Source organism: Mirounga leonina, unplaced genomic scaffold (genome assembly GCF_011800145.1).
Source record: "Mirounga leonina isolate KUSES-001 unplaced genomic scaffold, KU_Mleo_1.0 Mir_115, whole genome shotgun sequence".
NCBI lineage: Eukaryota > Metazoa > Chordata > Mammalia > Carnivora > Phocidae > Mirounga > Mirounga leonina.
Genome location: NW_023270268.1, coordinates 1,842,046 through 1,859,014, shown reverse-complemented (window position 1 = coordinate 1,859,014; position 16,969 = coordinate 1,842,046). Strand labels below are relative to the sequence as shown.

Below are 16,969 nucleotides of genomic sequence, written 5' to 3'. Positions count from 1 at the left end.
GAAAGCCTGCATTGCATTCCCTCCTCCCTGCATATACTCCCTGCATATACTCTATTAAAGCATCAGACTGATCATTCAGAAACTAATTACCCACTAGTTCTGCTCTTTATACCTGGAAATCATCAAAACGCTTCTCAGCATACAAGTATAACTGAGAAACACACAGTCAGTGGCGGTCCCTAGCCCTCCTCTAGAGCTCTTCTCAGCACTGCAGCCCAGGGGACACCTAAGTGGCACAGACATAAAACCTTGTGGCAACTATAGAAACTTTTCAGGTGACCACCAAATTTGAATTCCAGGGGATATTCTGGGCATTATACTGGAGTTTGGGGGAAGAAAAGTGCTATAAAATGAGATTCTAAGGCATGGCCTAAAATAATACTAAAACCACTGGTTGAAAATTAAAACATTTTAAAGTTTATAATAAAAAGATACACTGGTATAAAAAAAGTGGTACTTTTAAGACTTAGAACAACTCTCTTCATGAAAAAACAACTATCAGTCAAAATGGTTCCACGGTAGACGAAAATATATATATTCTTATGTCCTATATATGTAAGCATTTAAAGGATAAGAAAAAGAGGCGCCTGGCTGGCTCAGTCAGTAGAGCATGCAACTCTTGATCTCTGGGTTCTAAGTTTGAGCTCCAAGTTGGGTGTAGAGATTACTTGAAAATAAAATCTTAAAAAAAAAAATCATTTGCTATTGAAATCCCAATTAATTTTTTACTTCATTAGAAAATGCATTCCAGGGGCACCTGGGTGGCTCAGTTGGTTAAGCGACTGCCTTCGGCTCAGATCATGATCCTGGAGTCCCGGGATCGAGTCCTGCATCAGGCTCCCTGCTCAGCAGGGAGACTGCTTCTCCCTCTGACCCTCCCCCCTCTCATGCTCTATCTCATTCTCTCTCAAATAAATAAATAAAATCTTAAAAAAAAAAAAAAAAGAAAGAAAGAAAATGCATTCCAATCAACACAGCAGTCAGCGATCCTCCTGAACAGAAGCCAGATCATTTCACTCCTTTGAAATTGCTCCCTCAGCTCACTTTCAACTAGGGTCCCTTCAAGGCCTCACTCACTCTGCTCCTTTCCCCTCTTCTACTTGCCCTCACTCCCCCTGCCCCCCACACCAGCCTCCCACCCTGCCTTTTTCAAGGCATCTGCACTGGCACTGGGTTTGGCTCCACTCTTCTGCCAAAGTCCGTCTAGTTCACTTCATTTAAATGTCACCTTCGCAGTGACAGCCGGACAACTGCAGTCCTCTCATCCATGTTCCCAACTTCCCTTGTCCTGCTCTATCTACCCACAAAGCTCATCACATTCCCACAGTACACCGGACTTAAGTCTGTATCACCCAGAAGTACACAACCATCTCCCCAAATTTGTTTCACTTCACTGACTCACCCCAGCATTTAGCATAAAGAAGGGTCTATTTAAGATCATCATTTCTACTAGGCCAAACCTGAAGAAAGTTCTAGTATTCAGTTGTTTTTGTAATCCCATATCCCCGACAGGTAGAGCTCCCAGGGATCTGACAAGCAAATGAAGTTTCTCAAGGCTTCAAATCATTACAAGTAATTTTGAAATGCCAGTACCCAAAAATAACCAGGCACACAAAGACAAACAAGACTCTGGGAGCAAGAACCAACAGCAAAAACAACAGATGGCATACACCCAGTTCCAGATCGGTCTGTTGGTATTCAGCTCTTTTCCGCCTCTGTTGCAGAGGGTTCGAGGTCTGAAACTACACACACAAGACGTGTTGCCAGCTGGAGTCTTGCTAAGTTGTAAAAGGGAAGCACTGGTGGGGAATTAAAAGGGAGTGGGAAAAGACAGAGAGGCAGGAAACCGCACAGATTGCAGCTACAGGAAATTTCCGGGCTCCAGCAGCCATGCCTCCAGCAGCTAGCCTGGGAGCAACCAGGTAACAAGTGCCCCCCCCCCCCCCCCAACCCTTCCAGCACCTTTGCAAATACTTTATTACATCTTTCTCTAATTTAAACATCTAAATGGTTTCTATTTTCCTAATTGGACACAGATGGATATCCCCAAAGAATTCAGATGCTAGAATTAATGGACTCACGCTATAAAATTATGCTTACTCTGTTTAAAGAAATAAAAGACAAGCCCAGGGTGCCTGGGTGGCTCAGTTGGTTAAGCGACTGCCTTCGGCTCAGGTCATGATCCTGGAGTCCCTGGATCGAGTCCCGCATCGGGCTCCCTGCTCGGCAGGGAGTCTGCTTCTCCCTCTGACCCTCCCCCCTCTCATGTGCTCTCATTCTCTCTCTCTCAAATAAATAAATAAAATCTTTAAAAAAAAAAAAAAAAGACAAGCCCAAAGAGATCGCAAGGAAGAGGAAATTTTAAGGGACAGCAAAACTGAAAAGGAACAAACAGGACTTCTTTTTTTAAAAAAAATTTTTTTAAAGATTCCATTTATTTATTTGACACAGAGAGAGAGAGAGAGAACAAGCACAAGCAGGGAGAGCAGCAGAGGGAGAAGGAGAAGCAGGGTCTCTGCTGAGCAGGGAGCCCAATATGGGGCTCAATCCCAGGACCCTGGGATCATGACCTGAGCCAATGGCAGACACTTACCTGACTGAGCCACCCACGCGTCCCCAAACTTCTAGAACTGGAAAATAAAACTGCTAGAATTAAGAACTTAGCTTTAACAGCTCAGACAGAAATGTAGAGTAGAATAAATAAGGAAATTGAAATATAGGCAAAAATAAGTTATTCAGAAGGAAGCAAAGAGTGAAATGATGGAAAATGCAAAAAAGAAAGGACGGACAAAGTGAGATTTTACACTGAAGTTCCAGAAGAGGGAAAAATATTGTGGAGGCAATATCTGAGATAAAGGCTAAGCAAGTTCCAGAACTGATGAAATATACCAATGCACTGATTGAAGAAGCCCAAATAACCATAGCAGGATAAATAGAAGAAATCCCCACCTAAATACATCAAGAAAAACATCTAAGCCAGTATAGTCTGTGGAAGGAAGTACCAAGTAAGGGATTCAATCAGTGGAAAGCGGGAATGGGGAGGAAGTGGTGGAAGGGTCCGAGGAGTCCTGGAGTCATCAAGTGCTGGGGGTGGGGAGCAGTGGATGAGGCCACTATGAGAACAACACAGGGGCAATGGCAAAAGGATGCACTGGAACTGAGGCTGTAAACTTCAACTGAGACCCATTCAATGTTTTTCCAGACCACATTCAGCTGCTTAGATGACTTAAAGTGAAAAATCACATTTAATCAGGGTTACAGTTTTGCTAAAATAAAAAAGATGGGAGGGGAATAAAGCAAGAGAAGGCAAGAGAAACAAGGGTATATGCAAGAAACTAATACAACGACTGACCATGAAAATTAAAACTGGCTGAAGAAAAAAAAAGGTGTTCAAGTGGGTGATGGGGCGCCTGGGTGGCTCAGTCGGTTCAGCTTCTGACTCCATTTCAGCTCAGGTCATGATCTCAAGGTTGTGAGATCAAGCCGCACTCAGCAGGGAGTCTGCTTCTCTCCCTCTCCCCCTTCCCCTGCTTGTGCTCTCTAAAATAAGTAAATAAATAAATCTGAAAAAAAAAAGGGGGCAAACAGAGTCGGATCAAGGACTGTAGTTGGGCCAAATGACAGCAAGAGGAAGGTACTGAGGGAATGAGCTGAAAGGGTAGAAGGTGGTAGTTAACACTGAACCCTGAATTTGAGATTATACGTGGGTTACATGATTGGAAATGTCAAGGTCTAACATATGATCACAGGATTGAGAAGCTGAAGATAATACCACTGTAAGAAAGATACAAGGAACAGAAACGTTAGGCTACTGGCAGGTATCTTCGGAAATCACCAAGAATTTAGTAGTGTCAGAGAGTGATACTGAACCAGGACCTAAAATTTTAAAAACGAGGACTGACCCAGAAATCACTGAGATAACTGCAATAATTGGGTGACCGAGTGGTTGATATTTGGTTAACATGAAATTCAAAGTTGGGGGAGTCTTAAATGGAAGGAGAAAGGGAGAGGGAGCATAGCTTAAAAGTAGCAGTGAGAAGTAAGGAGGATCCTTCCCTCACCTTCTGGGCAGTGGGAAGCCTGTGGAAATAAACTACCACCACTTGCTGGGGCTTCAGAGGAAAAGTATATACTGAGAGGACTGCCAGCAGTCCAAAAGAACAGGAAGGTGAAAATATCATTATGAGACAAAGTTGCCTGTGTTAGTTTCCTCAGGCTGTCCTAACAAAGTACCAAAAACTTAAAGCAACAGAAATTTACATCTCTCAGCTCTATAAGTCTGAAATAAGCATGCTGGGGAGTTGGTCTGGGCCTCTACTTCAGCTTCTGGTGTTTGGTGAAGTCCTCTGCACTCCCTGGCTTATGGATGCATCCCTCCAATCACATGGCCAGCTTCCCCTTGTAAGTCTTCACTTAGTCTTCTCTCTGTGCCCAAATGTCCTCTTTTTATAAAGATACCAGTGCCTATCCTCATTATATCATTTTAACTTGATTACCCCTATAAAGACCTTATTCAAAAAAGGTCGCATTCTGAGGTCCTGAGGGTTAGGACTTCCAATACCCTTTTGGGGGGACACAATTCAATCCATGTGATGGCAGACTGAGGATTCCAGAGGACAAGGTGGAAGGATGTTCAGAACCGGTAAGAAAAGGGAGATGGCTAAGAACTAAGGAGGTGCAGGGGCACCTGGGCGGCTCAGTTGGTTAAGCGTCTGCCTTCAGCTCAGGTCTTGATCCCAGGGTCCTGGGATTCAGCCCCGCATTGGGCTCCCTGCTCTGAGGGGAGTCTGCTCCTCCCTCTCCCCCACTCGTGCTCACACATACACACGCACGCTAAGTAAAATCTTAAAAAAAAAAAAAAAAAAAGAACTGAAGGGGTGCAGCGCCACAGTGCTGACCAAAATGCAGGAGAAAAGCAGTGTCCTGAAATTGGAGTTTCTTGTAGTCTTTTGTTTTTTTTAAAGATTTTATTTATTTGACAGAGAGAGACATAGTGAGAGAGGGAACATAAGCAGAGGGAGTGAGGGAGAGAGAAGCAGGCTTCTAAAAAAAAAAACCTAAAAAGCAGGCTTCTAAAAAAACCTAAAAAGATGAAAATATCACTACCAACTTTATGCCAATACATTTGAAACTATGGATAAGATGAACAATTTCCTAGAAAGATAACTTATCAAAACTTTCTTCAATGGCTGGCTCAGCTGGTGGAGGATTGACTCTTGATCTTGGGGCTGTATATTCAAGCCCTGTGTTGGGTGTAGAGATTACTTAAAAAAATAAAATCTTAAAAAAACTTTCTTCAAGACATAAAAATCTTTTAAAAATAATCCTACAGAGACTGATATTGTGGTTAAAATTTTTCCCCCAAAGAAAATCCCTGCCCTAGAATGGTTTTATAGGCAAGTTCAGTAAAACTTTCAAAGATAGTTCTTGCAGAAAGTCTTCAACAGAACAGAAAGAGAAGAAAAGACTTTGACTCATTTTATGAGCCTAATTTTGAAGTCAAAACTAGCCACAAACAGAACTAAAAAAGAAAATGAAAAGCTCGTTTCAGCCATAAATATAGAGGCAAAAGTCCCAAATTAAGAATTAACAAACCAAATCCAAGAGTATAATGACAAAGCATGATCTAGTCGAGTATTCCCCAGGAACACAAGGACAGAATACAGAATCTGGAAACAGAACACCACACTTCTGGACAGTTGATTTAGAACAGAATGGCATTGTGAAGAGGTTCGAGAAAAGGTCTTTTCAAGCAGGGCAAAGTGAAATTGGCCTACTTCATACCATACCAAAAGAAAAAAAATTATTCCAGACAGACTGTATACTTAGGTATGATATATAAAGTAATAAATCTTTAGAAAAGACTATAAGAATATCTTATACCCTCTAAGTCACAGTAAGTAAGGACCAACTATAAGTGAAAAGATTAGTCAATGTGACCATATCAAAATCTAGAACATTCAAAAGCCACCAAAAAGAGAATGGAAAGGCAAGTCACGGAGGTGAGGTATTTATGACATATATGCATGATCAAAGGCTAGCGTCCAGGATATATGAAGAACTACAACAAGAAAGAAAATAGGGGCTCCTGGGTGGCTCAGTCGTTAAGCGTCTGCCTTCGGCTCAGGTCATGCTCCCAGGGGTCCTGGGATCGAGCCCCGCATTGGGCTCCCTGCCCCGCGGGAAGCCTGCTTCTCCCTCTCCCACTCCCCCTGCTTGTGTTCCCTCTCTCGCTGTGTCTCTCTGTCAAATAAATAAATAAAATCAAAAAAAAGAAAGAAAATAAAAAAGAAAACAACAGAACTGAATGAAGAAAAAGGTGTTGCCCTCAAATCCCGCGATAGACTTAGCTGAATATATAGCTTTAAATGCATCTATTAGAAAACAAACACCAAAAACTAAGGAGGAAAACGCATCCAACCAATGAAGTTGGAAAATAACAAGAGCAAGCAAGAAAATGAGAAAAAAATGACCACAAAAGTAGAATAGAAAATCCAACAGAAAAGAAAAAGAAAGCCAAAATTTGGCTTCTTAAGAAGCACTGAAGATACAGACAAACCTCTGAAATAGGTCACAAAAGAAGGAAAAGACAATAATAGTAGCACATAAAGTAAAAGGGAATAATCGCAAATATTGTAGAGATCTTCTTTAAAAAAATCTGAAAACTTAAGAGCAATTTTCTATGAAATTTAAAACTACCACCACTGGCTAACATGCATAAATTCTGAATATTCCTATGTCTGTTAAATCGATTACAGGTACAAACACCTACTTGTGCATAAAAAGTTAAAATCACCAAATACAGGCTGTATTCCAGGTGAGCTTTACAAAATCTTGAACAAACAGTTAAGTCTCATTTCATAAAAAACTGTTTAGGGACACCTGGCTGGCTCAGTCCACAGAATATGCAGCTCTTGATCGCAAAGTTGTGACTTCAAGCCCCATGTTAGGCGTAGAGCCTATATGTACGTATATATACCGATATCGGTATATATACGTACATATAGGTATGTATTTATATATGTATATATAGGTATATAGGTATTTACATGTATATATGTACGTATATATACACCTATATACACACAAATACATAAATAAAACTTTTAGCCCATAAAAAGAGCAAGCTATCCAACTCACTTGACACTGATACAGCCTTGATGTTTAAAAAAAATAAAAAACAGGAATGGAAGAAAAAAAATTGAGGACCAATCTCATTTAGGAATAAAGATAACCTATTTATGAAACTTTGGGAACATTCTCTAAAATCAGTAAGAAGACTAAAAACTCAAGTTTCTAGTGGTTCTAAATAACACTGCAGTGAAGCCCTACCCAACACACTAAAGCAAGAAAATGAAATGTAAAGATCATATAGGAAGAAATAAATCTACCATTATTTAAAGATATTGTCTAACTAGAAAGTCTAAGATCCTACAAATTATTAGAACTATTAAGTTCAGGGGTGCCTGGGTGAATCAGTCGGTTAAGCATCTGCTTTCAGCTTGGGTCATGATCTCAGGGTCCTGGAATCAAGCCCTGCATTTGGCTCCCTACTCAGCAGGGAACCTACTTCTCCCTCTCCCACTCCCCATGTTTGTGCTCTCTCTCTGTCAAATAAATAAATAAAATCTTTAAAAAGGGAAGAACTATTAAATTCAGCAAGGTCCTGGAGGGGAAAAAAAAAAGCAAGATACAATAGACAAAGAAAAAATAAATATAGCCTTCCTGGCTGGTTTTCCTCCTATCCAGAAAGATCATGCTCTACTACCTTGAGAAGACCTCTCTATTAATTGGTAGGCAGCCAAAGGGTGCAATGGAAAGAAGTAGAAGCCATACCCTAGCTCTGGAGCTTCAAATTCTAGCTCCACCATTTGTTAAATGACATTGTGGCAGGCTACTTAACTTCTCTGAGCTTTAATAATGGGTTTACTTTAATTTAGAAGAAAACATTTTAAGTATCTAAACTGTACACACACATTAAACCAGAGATTCTCAAAAGTGTAATTTGTGGTATGCTGAGGAAACAGATTCTTTCAGGGGGTTAGGAAGGTCAAACCTATTTTCAGAATAATACTAAAACATGATTTGCCTTTTTCACTTTGATGACATTTGCACTCAACCAATGGTGATTAGAACTGCTGGGGCCTTGGCATGAATCAAGGCAGTGACACCAAACTGTACCCAAATCAAGGCAGTGGTGGTCACTGCATAAAAATTATTAATTTTAGTATATATTGGTTCTTGGGTAGGCATATTTCTGCTGCACACCGAAGTGCAATGGTTGTCTCAAGGAAAGCTTTTATGCCACCATGTTGATCTGCAGGCTGACCGAGCAGTTTCTCTCATGGAGTATCACTTTAACTTGAAAGAAAAACTAACAAACTATGATTATTCAGATCTGGGTATGTGACAGAAACTTCCTCAAAAATGAACAAAGTGAGCTGATCATTTCCCAGAAAACAACTACGATGGTTTCAGAGTAGGCAGTTAGTTAGGTTCTAATAGGATGCCTGCAGGCCAGCATACAGGAAGTCATTGCCAACTATGAGGAAGTCAGAGGCCTGTCCTAGCAGCACTCAAAAACAAAACCACAAGAAACTGGACCAAACCAGAGAGGTCCAAGGTGGCTGACAAAGTAGGCCAAGGTTCACATTATTCCTTTATTATACTACATTACCATACCTAAAATCTCCTCCCTATAGGTGCCATGACAGGAAACCCCTGACCAAATAAGGAAGAAAAAGCTGCGCTTCCAAGAAATCCCTTTCTCAAGTAGTGAAGATTCCACCCCCTTGTTAACAACTGTTAAGATAGAAACCCAGGGGCACCTGGGTGGCTCAACTGGTTAAGCATCCAACTCTTTTTTTTTTTTTTTTTTTTAAAGCATCCAACTCTTGATCTCAGCTCAGGTCTTGATCTCAGGGTCTTGATCTTAGGGTTGTGAGTTCAAGTCCCGCGTTGGACTCCACAATGGGCGTGGATAAAAATCCAAACCCTAGTGGACACCACTCTCCCATGCTCCCTGGAGCCCACTAGCATTCACATTTTGAGAGCATACTTTTGCTTTAATAAACTTTCCTGCTTGTACTGCTGTGTTGTGTCTGGCCTTGAAGGCTTTCTCCTGATGAGATCAAGAGCCTCTGGTGAAATCTTTTGGACAAGATGGGTCAAGAGCCTCACAACCCGAGGTCTCCCCAGTCTATGCGGCAACAAGACCAATGCCTTCTGTAAAGTAATAATTTAATATTTTGTGTGTAATCTAAAGAGGTCACAGTACTTCCTAAGTCCTAAAAATTAAGTTGTTACAGATTATAAATTTCATGTAAACAGTAAGATGGAAAGAAAATTACCAGGTGGCCCAAAAGACCCTCTTAAGAACGTTTTAATGAGCTACTTTCTAAAGGTCATTTAGTTATCTGTCCCTTACTTCAGAAAACATGAATGACCCAGATTTCAAGTTACAATGGGTTTCAGCCTTCCTTCAGTGAGGGGAAGGTTAGCCTTCATTTGGAATGGTAGTGCCACTAACAGGTCACCTGGACCAACACTGTTAACATCTATGGGCTTCAGTTCAAAATAAAAGGATTGGTTTAGAAGTTTCTAAGGTCTCTTCATCCATCTCTAAAATCTTGATATTATAACTAAGATTCTAAAAAACATTTATGACCTGCCTCATTTCAAACAGAATCTGCAGTAGCTCATACCTCACATACAAATGTGGTATACCAGTACACACAGAGAGGGGAGGGAGAAGGCAGGGGCGGGAGGGGGGAGGGGAGATAGAGACAGAGAGAAAACTAAAGAGTCAAGAGGAAAAAAAGGAGGGGAAGAAGCAAAGGCAGTATCAGAAATTTGCCATGACATACCCAATACTATCAACCTGCATTGTTTAACACAAATAGTTTTGTTTTTTGTTGTTTTTTTTTTAGAGTAGGCTCCATGCCTAACATGGGGCTTGAACTCACCACCCTGAGATCAAGAGCCACATGCTCTACCGAGCCAGCCAGGTGCCCTAATGCAAACACATTTTTAAGTTAAGTCAGACTACTGAGAAAAACCATCTTTCTTACAAGGCATTTTCCCCCATTTTCTTAAAAAGTCTTTAAAAATGGATAGTTTAAGGGGCTCCTGAGTGGCTCAGTCGGTTAAGTGTCTGCCTTCAGCTCAAATCATGACCCCAGGTCTTGGGATGGAGCCCCACATAGGGCTCCCTGCTCAATGGAGAGCCGGCTTCTCCCTCTCCCTCTGCGGCTCCCCCTGCTTGTGCTCTCTATCAGATAAAGATATAAAATCTTTAGGGGCGCCTGGGTGGCTCAGTCAGTTAAGTGTCTGCCTTCGGCTCAGGTCATGATCCCAGGGTCCTGGGATCGAGCCCCGCATCGGGCTCCCTGCTCCGCGGGGAGCCTGCTTCTCCCTCTCCCACTCCCCCTGCTTGTGTTCCCTCTCTCGCTGTGTCTCTCTCTATCAAATAAATAAAATCTTAAAAAAAAAAAAAAGAAATAAAATCTTTAAAAAAAAATAAAAATAAAAATGGATGGTTTAAGCCATCCAAAGAGCAAATATAATAAGCACACTTCACTTTACTTTGGAATTCAAAAAAATTTACTTTGTAGGCAGCCTTTCATTTCATTAAGAAGTCACTTTTCCAATAATTTCAAATATAGCACCTTGAGTTTACTTCTTGAACTTAAGAAAGAAATCAAAGAGAAAGATAAGCATCAATAGCCTTACGTCCCATTTGATGCCAGATGAAAAGAGACTGCCTGCCCATACAGAAGACAGATACCAGGCTCCTAAGATCCAGCCTTCTTAGGACTCCAGGTCCAAGCTGGGAAGTGCAATCAAAGGAAGCCTCCAATAGCCTAAAGCCTTCTTCAGACTTAGTCCATATCAAGTCCATTTTGGAACTGCCCAAGTTTAAATTTCAAATAAAGGGCCTTGAATTTGCAAGAGGCAAGCAAGTATTCTCATCAGCTCCTCAGTTTTGAGGACCCAATTAAATATGGGAAAAAAAAAAAAAACCTAAGTAAACTCCTTAAAAACTGGTATTTGCCTTCAAAAATATCTGAAATTTTGTATAAAATGACACACCATGTAAGCAAAGAACCAAAAACATTTAATGCAAAGTTTCCCCATGGCAAGTGTTGTAAAAGACCCGTAATCATAAAGATGTCAGATATTATTTTAAGAACAAGGTCAGGGAAAGGTTAAAATCATGATATTCTTTCCTTTTCACAGAATAAACCATAGACAAAAGTTCATTAGCTGGCTGAGTCACTAAAACAAATAAAACTCTAGGAAAAAAGTAAAACCTCAAAATAACCCTAATAAGCAAAGTTCTTGGCAGCAAACTTTCATTTTACCATAACTGAGAAGTGAGAAGCAACTTTTCAGTTGAAAATACTAAATTCCCTTCATGTACCTTAACGGGTCTCAAGGAGCAGCATGGCACTTGAGGCCTGTGTTTTAACTAGGAAATCACCGTCTCTAGTACTGTGTGGGATGACCCCATGTCTTTCAATAGATCAATTTCTTCAACTGAGACAGTTGTTCTAGAAAATAAGTCACTTTATCCAGAGCCCTCAAGTTGCACAACTGCGGAGAGCAAGTGCCAAGTTCAGGGAGAGGAGCACATACCCAATCAGCGTCAGAGTAGGGTTTCCTCCACACACTTCCACACTCTTTTAAGAAACATCTCCTCCTCTCTGAGAGTTCTTTATTGCCCAGAGTTTCCCCTTTAAGATACAAAAGCTGAATTTCTTCAGGGAGCAGCCCCCACCATTCCAGGCCTGCTCTGACCCCTAAGTCTCTCTTCAGGACATTTATGCTCTCTGTCCTCCCCGAGAGCAGCAGTGAGATGTATGAAAGCTACTGGGAGACTGGACAGCACTTCAAAGACATCAGGCATTAAAGAACGCATTTAGAAAAATCTCAATTCGCCTTAACAAAAAGCTGCCAAAGCACGGAATTGTACACTTTAATCAGGTGAACTTAATAGTGCATACACCATATTTCAATATACTGCTAAAAATAAAAATAAAGAACCACCAAACTGAAAAGTTAAAAGCAAAACAAAACAAAAAACCCCAACACAGCATTCTTCAGGATAAAGACCAGAGACTAAGCTCTGATGTGTTTCCACCTTCAATATTAAACAAAATGAATGGCTGCTGGTACAGGCAGCAGAGACTGAACAAACTATTGGCTTGTTGTGCAATCACTGCATCTTAAAGCCTTCTCCAAAATAAAAGAGCCTAAGAGGGTGGTCCCCAAAACGAAAAATTTCACTTAGAAGTAATCAAAAAACATCACTAAGGTGCTTTTTTCCCCCTGCGTCTACTTTCACTTACGATATAATTACTATTGTAACAGCAAGTGATTAAAATTTGCAACCAGGAAAGACTACAATGTAAAACAGAATAGGAACTGATAACCAAACCTTGGACAGTATTTTCCCAATACAAGTTCTACCGTTTCGTACACTATATTCCAGCTCCAAGGGGCTTGTAAATCACTTGCAAGGAAAGGAAGCCCCTTCCCCCACCAACCCAAGCCATCCTAACAGCCGGCCAGTTTTACAGCAAAAATGAAGCCTTCAGAGGCAGTTCCCGGGGCGTCTTGCAGGGCCAACCTCCCACGCCCGCCACACGGGTGGACAGACGCCCGCGGGGCTCCCTGGGCCCGACGGCCACGCGGCAGGGCCCGGACCCCGCGGCCGGGAGGCCCGGGCACCGCCGGGCGCAGCCGCGCCTGGCAGAGGCTCTGGGTCGTGCAGGCCTTCCCCAAGGAAACCAAAGCTTCCGCCCGCCCGGCCCGGGGCGCCCGGTACCTCATGCTGTAGGCGCCGGCACCCAGCTCCTGCCCGATGCCCGAGAGGCTGGCGTCGAAGTCGTGCACCAGCCCGGACTCGATCACCTCGTCCATCTTGAGCACCCAGGCCATCTTCCGGCCTCGCCGCCGCCCGGCGCGGCCTCCGCGAGCAGGCGATGGGGCCGGAGCTCCGCGGGCGCGCCCTGGGGGAGGGCGCGGGTGAAGCCTCGGGCGGCGCGGCGGATGGTCACCACAGGCGGCCCGGGCGGCGGCCGGGACGAGAGCGTCCGGGGCCCCGCAAACAGGGCACGGCGAGCCCGGCGAGCAGCTGCAGCGGGAGCGGCCGGGCCGCCGGCAGCGCCTCCCTCCCGCGGGCGCCGGCCCCGCGCCTCATGCCGCCGCCGCCGCCCACCCCCTGCGCCGCTAGCGCTGCAGCCGCCGCCGCCCGCCCCGCCCCGGAGCCCCCGGCCTCATCCTCCCCGGCACTGCGCGGGGGCGGGAGCTCAGCCCGCCAGTCACCCGATCCCCGGTCTCGACCCCGGCCCTCAGCCCACCCGCCCAGATACTAGGGTCCCGCCACCCCGGCCAACCCCGCCGCCGCCGCTCCGCCGGCCCGGACGCAGGCTCCTATATGGCTGCGGCCTGAGCTCTCTCGCCGCTTCCGCCTCCTCCGGCCCCGCCCCGGCCCCGCCCCCACCCGGGCTTTAGCCCCTCGCCCGGGCCCGCCCCGCACGGCCCGGCGCTTCGGGAAACTCCCGACGCTTCACGACCGAGAAACTGTTCAGGCCGGGTAGCGCTGCCCCGCCCACGCGGCCGATTCGCAGCCCCTGCGGCCCATCGCCTCCCCGCACGCCAGCCCAGGAAGAGGTGGTGCCCGCTGGGCAGCCAGTTCCCGCCCCTCCAGAAAGGCGAGCTGATTGACAGGCGAACTGGACAATAATGGCAAGTGCTTCCTCGAGGCTCCCGTGAGTCTCTGTGCCCCTCTACTAAACAACCAATCAAAACGTTCTTCCTCTTGGGCGGTCTCGAGGCCGGAATTGGCTGCCAAAAGAAAGAGTTCATTGGACCGCACCGGAGGCAGCCGCCCTAAACGCCGCTCCTGGATGGGCTTTGCTCCCTTGTGGTCTTTCCAGATAGTCTCTGGGTTTTGCCGAAACTACAGATGGAAAGATCGGTTGGGGCGGGGCGGGGGGGGGGGGGGGGGGGGGGGGGGGGTGCCTGGTGGCTGAAAAGCCTATTAGGCAGAAAATCTTGATTGACGTGGGTGTAGGCCAATCAACGCTCCTGTAAAGGGCTCCGGCTGTCTCCCAATTGCACATTGCAGTGAGCATAATGGCGAGCCTGGGTTAAGCTGGGGTTTCAGTCGCAGTAACATCCCGCAATCATGTTATTGTCATCGCTCATGGTTCTGGAGGTTCACTGGGCTTAGCTAGATGGTTCTCGTTCAGGGTCTCTCCTGTGGGTGGAGTGGCATGGCTGGGGCTAAAGTCATCTCAAGGGCTTCCCCACTCAGCGTGTTTTATTGCTTCATGTTGGCTATCCACTGGAACCTCAATTGGGGTTGCTGGAATGCCTACACAGTGGCCTCTCCGTGTCGTCTTGACTTCCTCTCAGCGGGGCAGCTGGGTTCCTAAAGCAAGTGTCTCAAACAACAGGAAGTGGAAATTGCTGGTTTCTTAATGACAAAGATTCTTTGTTTGACCAAACTTAAGTCAGACTCCAAATCTTCTCCTAGACCCATCTGTGCACTTTCTTGTAAAATTCAGTTTTAGCAAGAACCCTCTACCTCCTTATCTGCTCAGGTCCCTTAGCCTCAGCCATCCCCCAGGTGATGTCTGATCACCCTGGCGGGCCTTCAAAAGAATCCTGTTAGGTACCGGCCACAACAACCCCGCCTTACCTCCTAGTAATTTCTTCATAGTAACTTTACATTCACTCACCCCCAACTTGCTCCTTGGCTCCAGATTCCCACTTAGCCATGCTGTATTTGGAGTTGAGCCTAATCTCCACTGCAAAATTGTGTTGGTGTGGTCGTTAATACCTATTGTAATGGTCCTGTGTAAAGTCTGTCTTGCCATTTTTAACAAGTGACACTGAATATTTTTTTCTTTAACACTGAAGGCCTGGAACCAGAAACTGACACAGACTCTTTATTCTGTACTGTATTTGTGAAGCAGCCATAGAATAAGATTGATGGGAGGAAAGTTAAATAGTTTGGGGGGGCCGTGTTTTAAAACTTCCAAAATCCACCATCTGGCCACAAATGTTGTATACTCTTTCCACATGCAGTAAACACTCACCTCCTGCCCAGACCCCTGCAAAGTTCTCATCCCATTACAACATTAAGGTTCGAGATTTTGTGAGGTCCTGGAACAGATGAGGCTCTTTGGCTGCAGTTCCTCAGGTGTGCATTAAGTGGGTCTTTCAAGTGGCTCCTCTGGATGAAGATCTGTGAGTTAAAAAGACAAATGATCTGCCCCAGCCACTGCCACACGCCTCACAGGCAGTAATGTGAGAGGCACAGGAAACTTACCTCTATTGACATTTTTCTTCAAAGAGGGGAATAGAAGGCACACTAGATCATAGACATTCTAAAATCCAGTTGGGTAAATGTTGCCAGTTCCTTGCTTAGGACTTCATCATACTTCCTGGGAATACTCAGTGGCTCTTATCTCCATCCGCTGGACTCTTGATTCCGCCCTCTGACTTATCCTTCCAGTTCCTTAAAAAGTAGCCCATGTTTACAACAAGTAGTTTTCTCAGCTGTTTTCCATCCGTAGTTGTGCAGGAGTCTGAAGTACTCTTTTCACGTGGTACTCTCGTTGTCCTTTTTAGGCCAAACTGATACAATTCATTTTTAAGCTTTGTGGGTTTTTGGGAATCAATTTATAATCTACTCCAATAAATAAAATCTTTACCAACACGTATCTGAGGGGCAAGCTTTGCGGCATTGTTCTGGCTCAGGTTTCTCTTAAGGTTACAGTCAGGATATCAGCTGGAGCTACAGTTATCTGAGCGCTTACCTGGGGCAGGAGGATCCATTTTCAAGCTTACTTGCATGACTGTTGGCCAGAAACCTCAGTGCCTCATTTGGGACCACAGGGCTGCCTGAGTGTCTTCAAAACATGGCATCTGGCACCGCACCGCGCCCCTCTCCCCAGAGTAAGTAAACCAAGACAGAGAAAGGAGGCTGCACTGCCTTTTATGACCTGGTCTCCAAAGTCACACATTATCCCTTCTACTTTATTGCTGCTCCATACAAGCAAGTCACTCCATCTAGCCTCCACTCAAGAAGAGAATTTGTTGGGGCGCCTGGGTGGCTCAGTCGGTTAAGCATCTGCCTTCAGCTCGCGGGTCATGATCCCACGCTCTGGGATAGAGCCCCACGTTGGGCTCCCTACTCAGTGGGGAGCCTGCTTCTCCCTCTCCCTCAGCAGCTCCCCCTGCTTGTGCTCTCTCTCGCTCTCTGTCAAATAACTAAATAAAATCTTTAAAACAAAGAGAGAGAGAGGATTTGTCTCCATCTTTTGAAGGATAAATGTCAAAGAACTTGACATATTTTTAACCAGAACAGCAATGTTCATTATTATCACTTAATAGGTTTTTGAAAGCACTAAAAAACACAATTAAATCAGAAAAAGAAACTAGAGATATAAAAGTAGAAAAAGGAGGTTAAAGTTATCACTATTTATAGATTATATGTTCATATATCTGAAAATCTCATGGGGAAACAAGTAAAAATTTAATAACATAGTGGCATACAACATGAATATTCATAAATCAATAGTTTCATACAAAGAGCATTGACACCATAATGAAAGAAAAGGATCAATTTATAACAGGATTTAAAAAGATAAAATATCCTGGGGTGCCTGGGTGGCTCAGTCGTTAAGCGCCTGCCTTTGGCTCGGGTCATGATCCCAGGGTCCTGGGACGGAGCCTGGGCTTGAGCCCCGCATTGGGCTCCCTGCTCAGCGGGAAGCCTGCTTCTCCCTCTCCTACTCCCCTGCTTGTGTTCCTGCTCTCGCTATCTCTCTCTCTGTCAAATAAATAAAATCTTAAAAAAAAAAAAAGATAAAATATCTTGGAACTAACCTAACAGGAAGTGTAAAGAACTATGTGAGCAAAATTTTTAAATTCTCAAAATAAACACAAAAGT

The 16,969-nt window shown here is 44.3% G+C and overlaps 1 protein-coding gene across 6 annotated transcripts in view; it reads right to left on the bottom strand.

The window, feature by feature from the left end:
• The window catches only part of UBP1 (upstream binding protein 1), a 54,329-nt gene extending 40,990 nt beyond the window's left edge, over positions 1 to 13,339 (bottom strand). The window contains exon 1 of one of the 6 annotated variants that reach the window (XM_034991503.1): positions 12,830 to 13,339. In XM_034991503.1, the coding sequence (XP_034847394.1) occupies positions 12,830 to 12,942 (113 nt within the window). In that variant the 5' untranslated portion in view covers positions 12,943 to 13,339. Of the gene's footprint in view, positions 1 to 1,402; positions 1,899 to 12,829 lie in introns of those variants that run through there. The other 5 variants (XM_034991523.1, XM_034991535.1, XM_034991513.1 and 2 more) reach the window with 5 other exon arrangements.
• Positions 13,340 to 16,969: the final 3,630 nt, after the last annotated feature.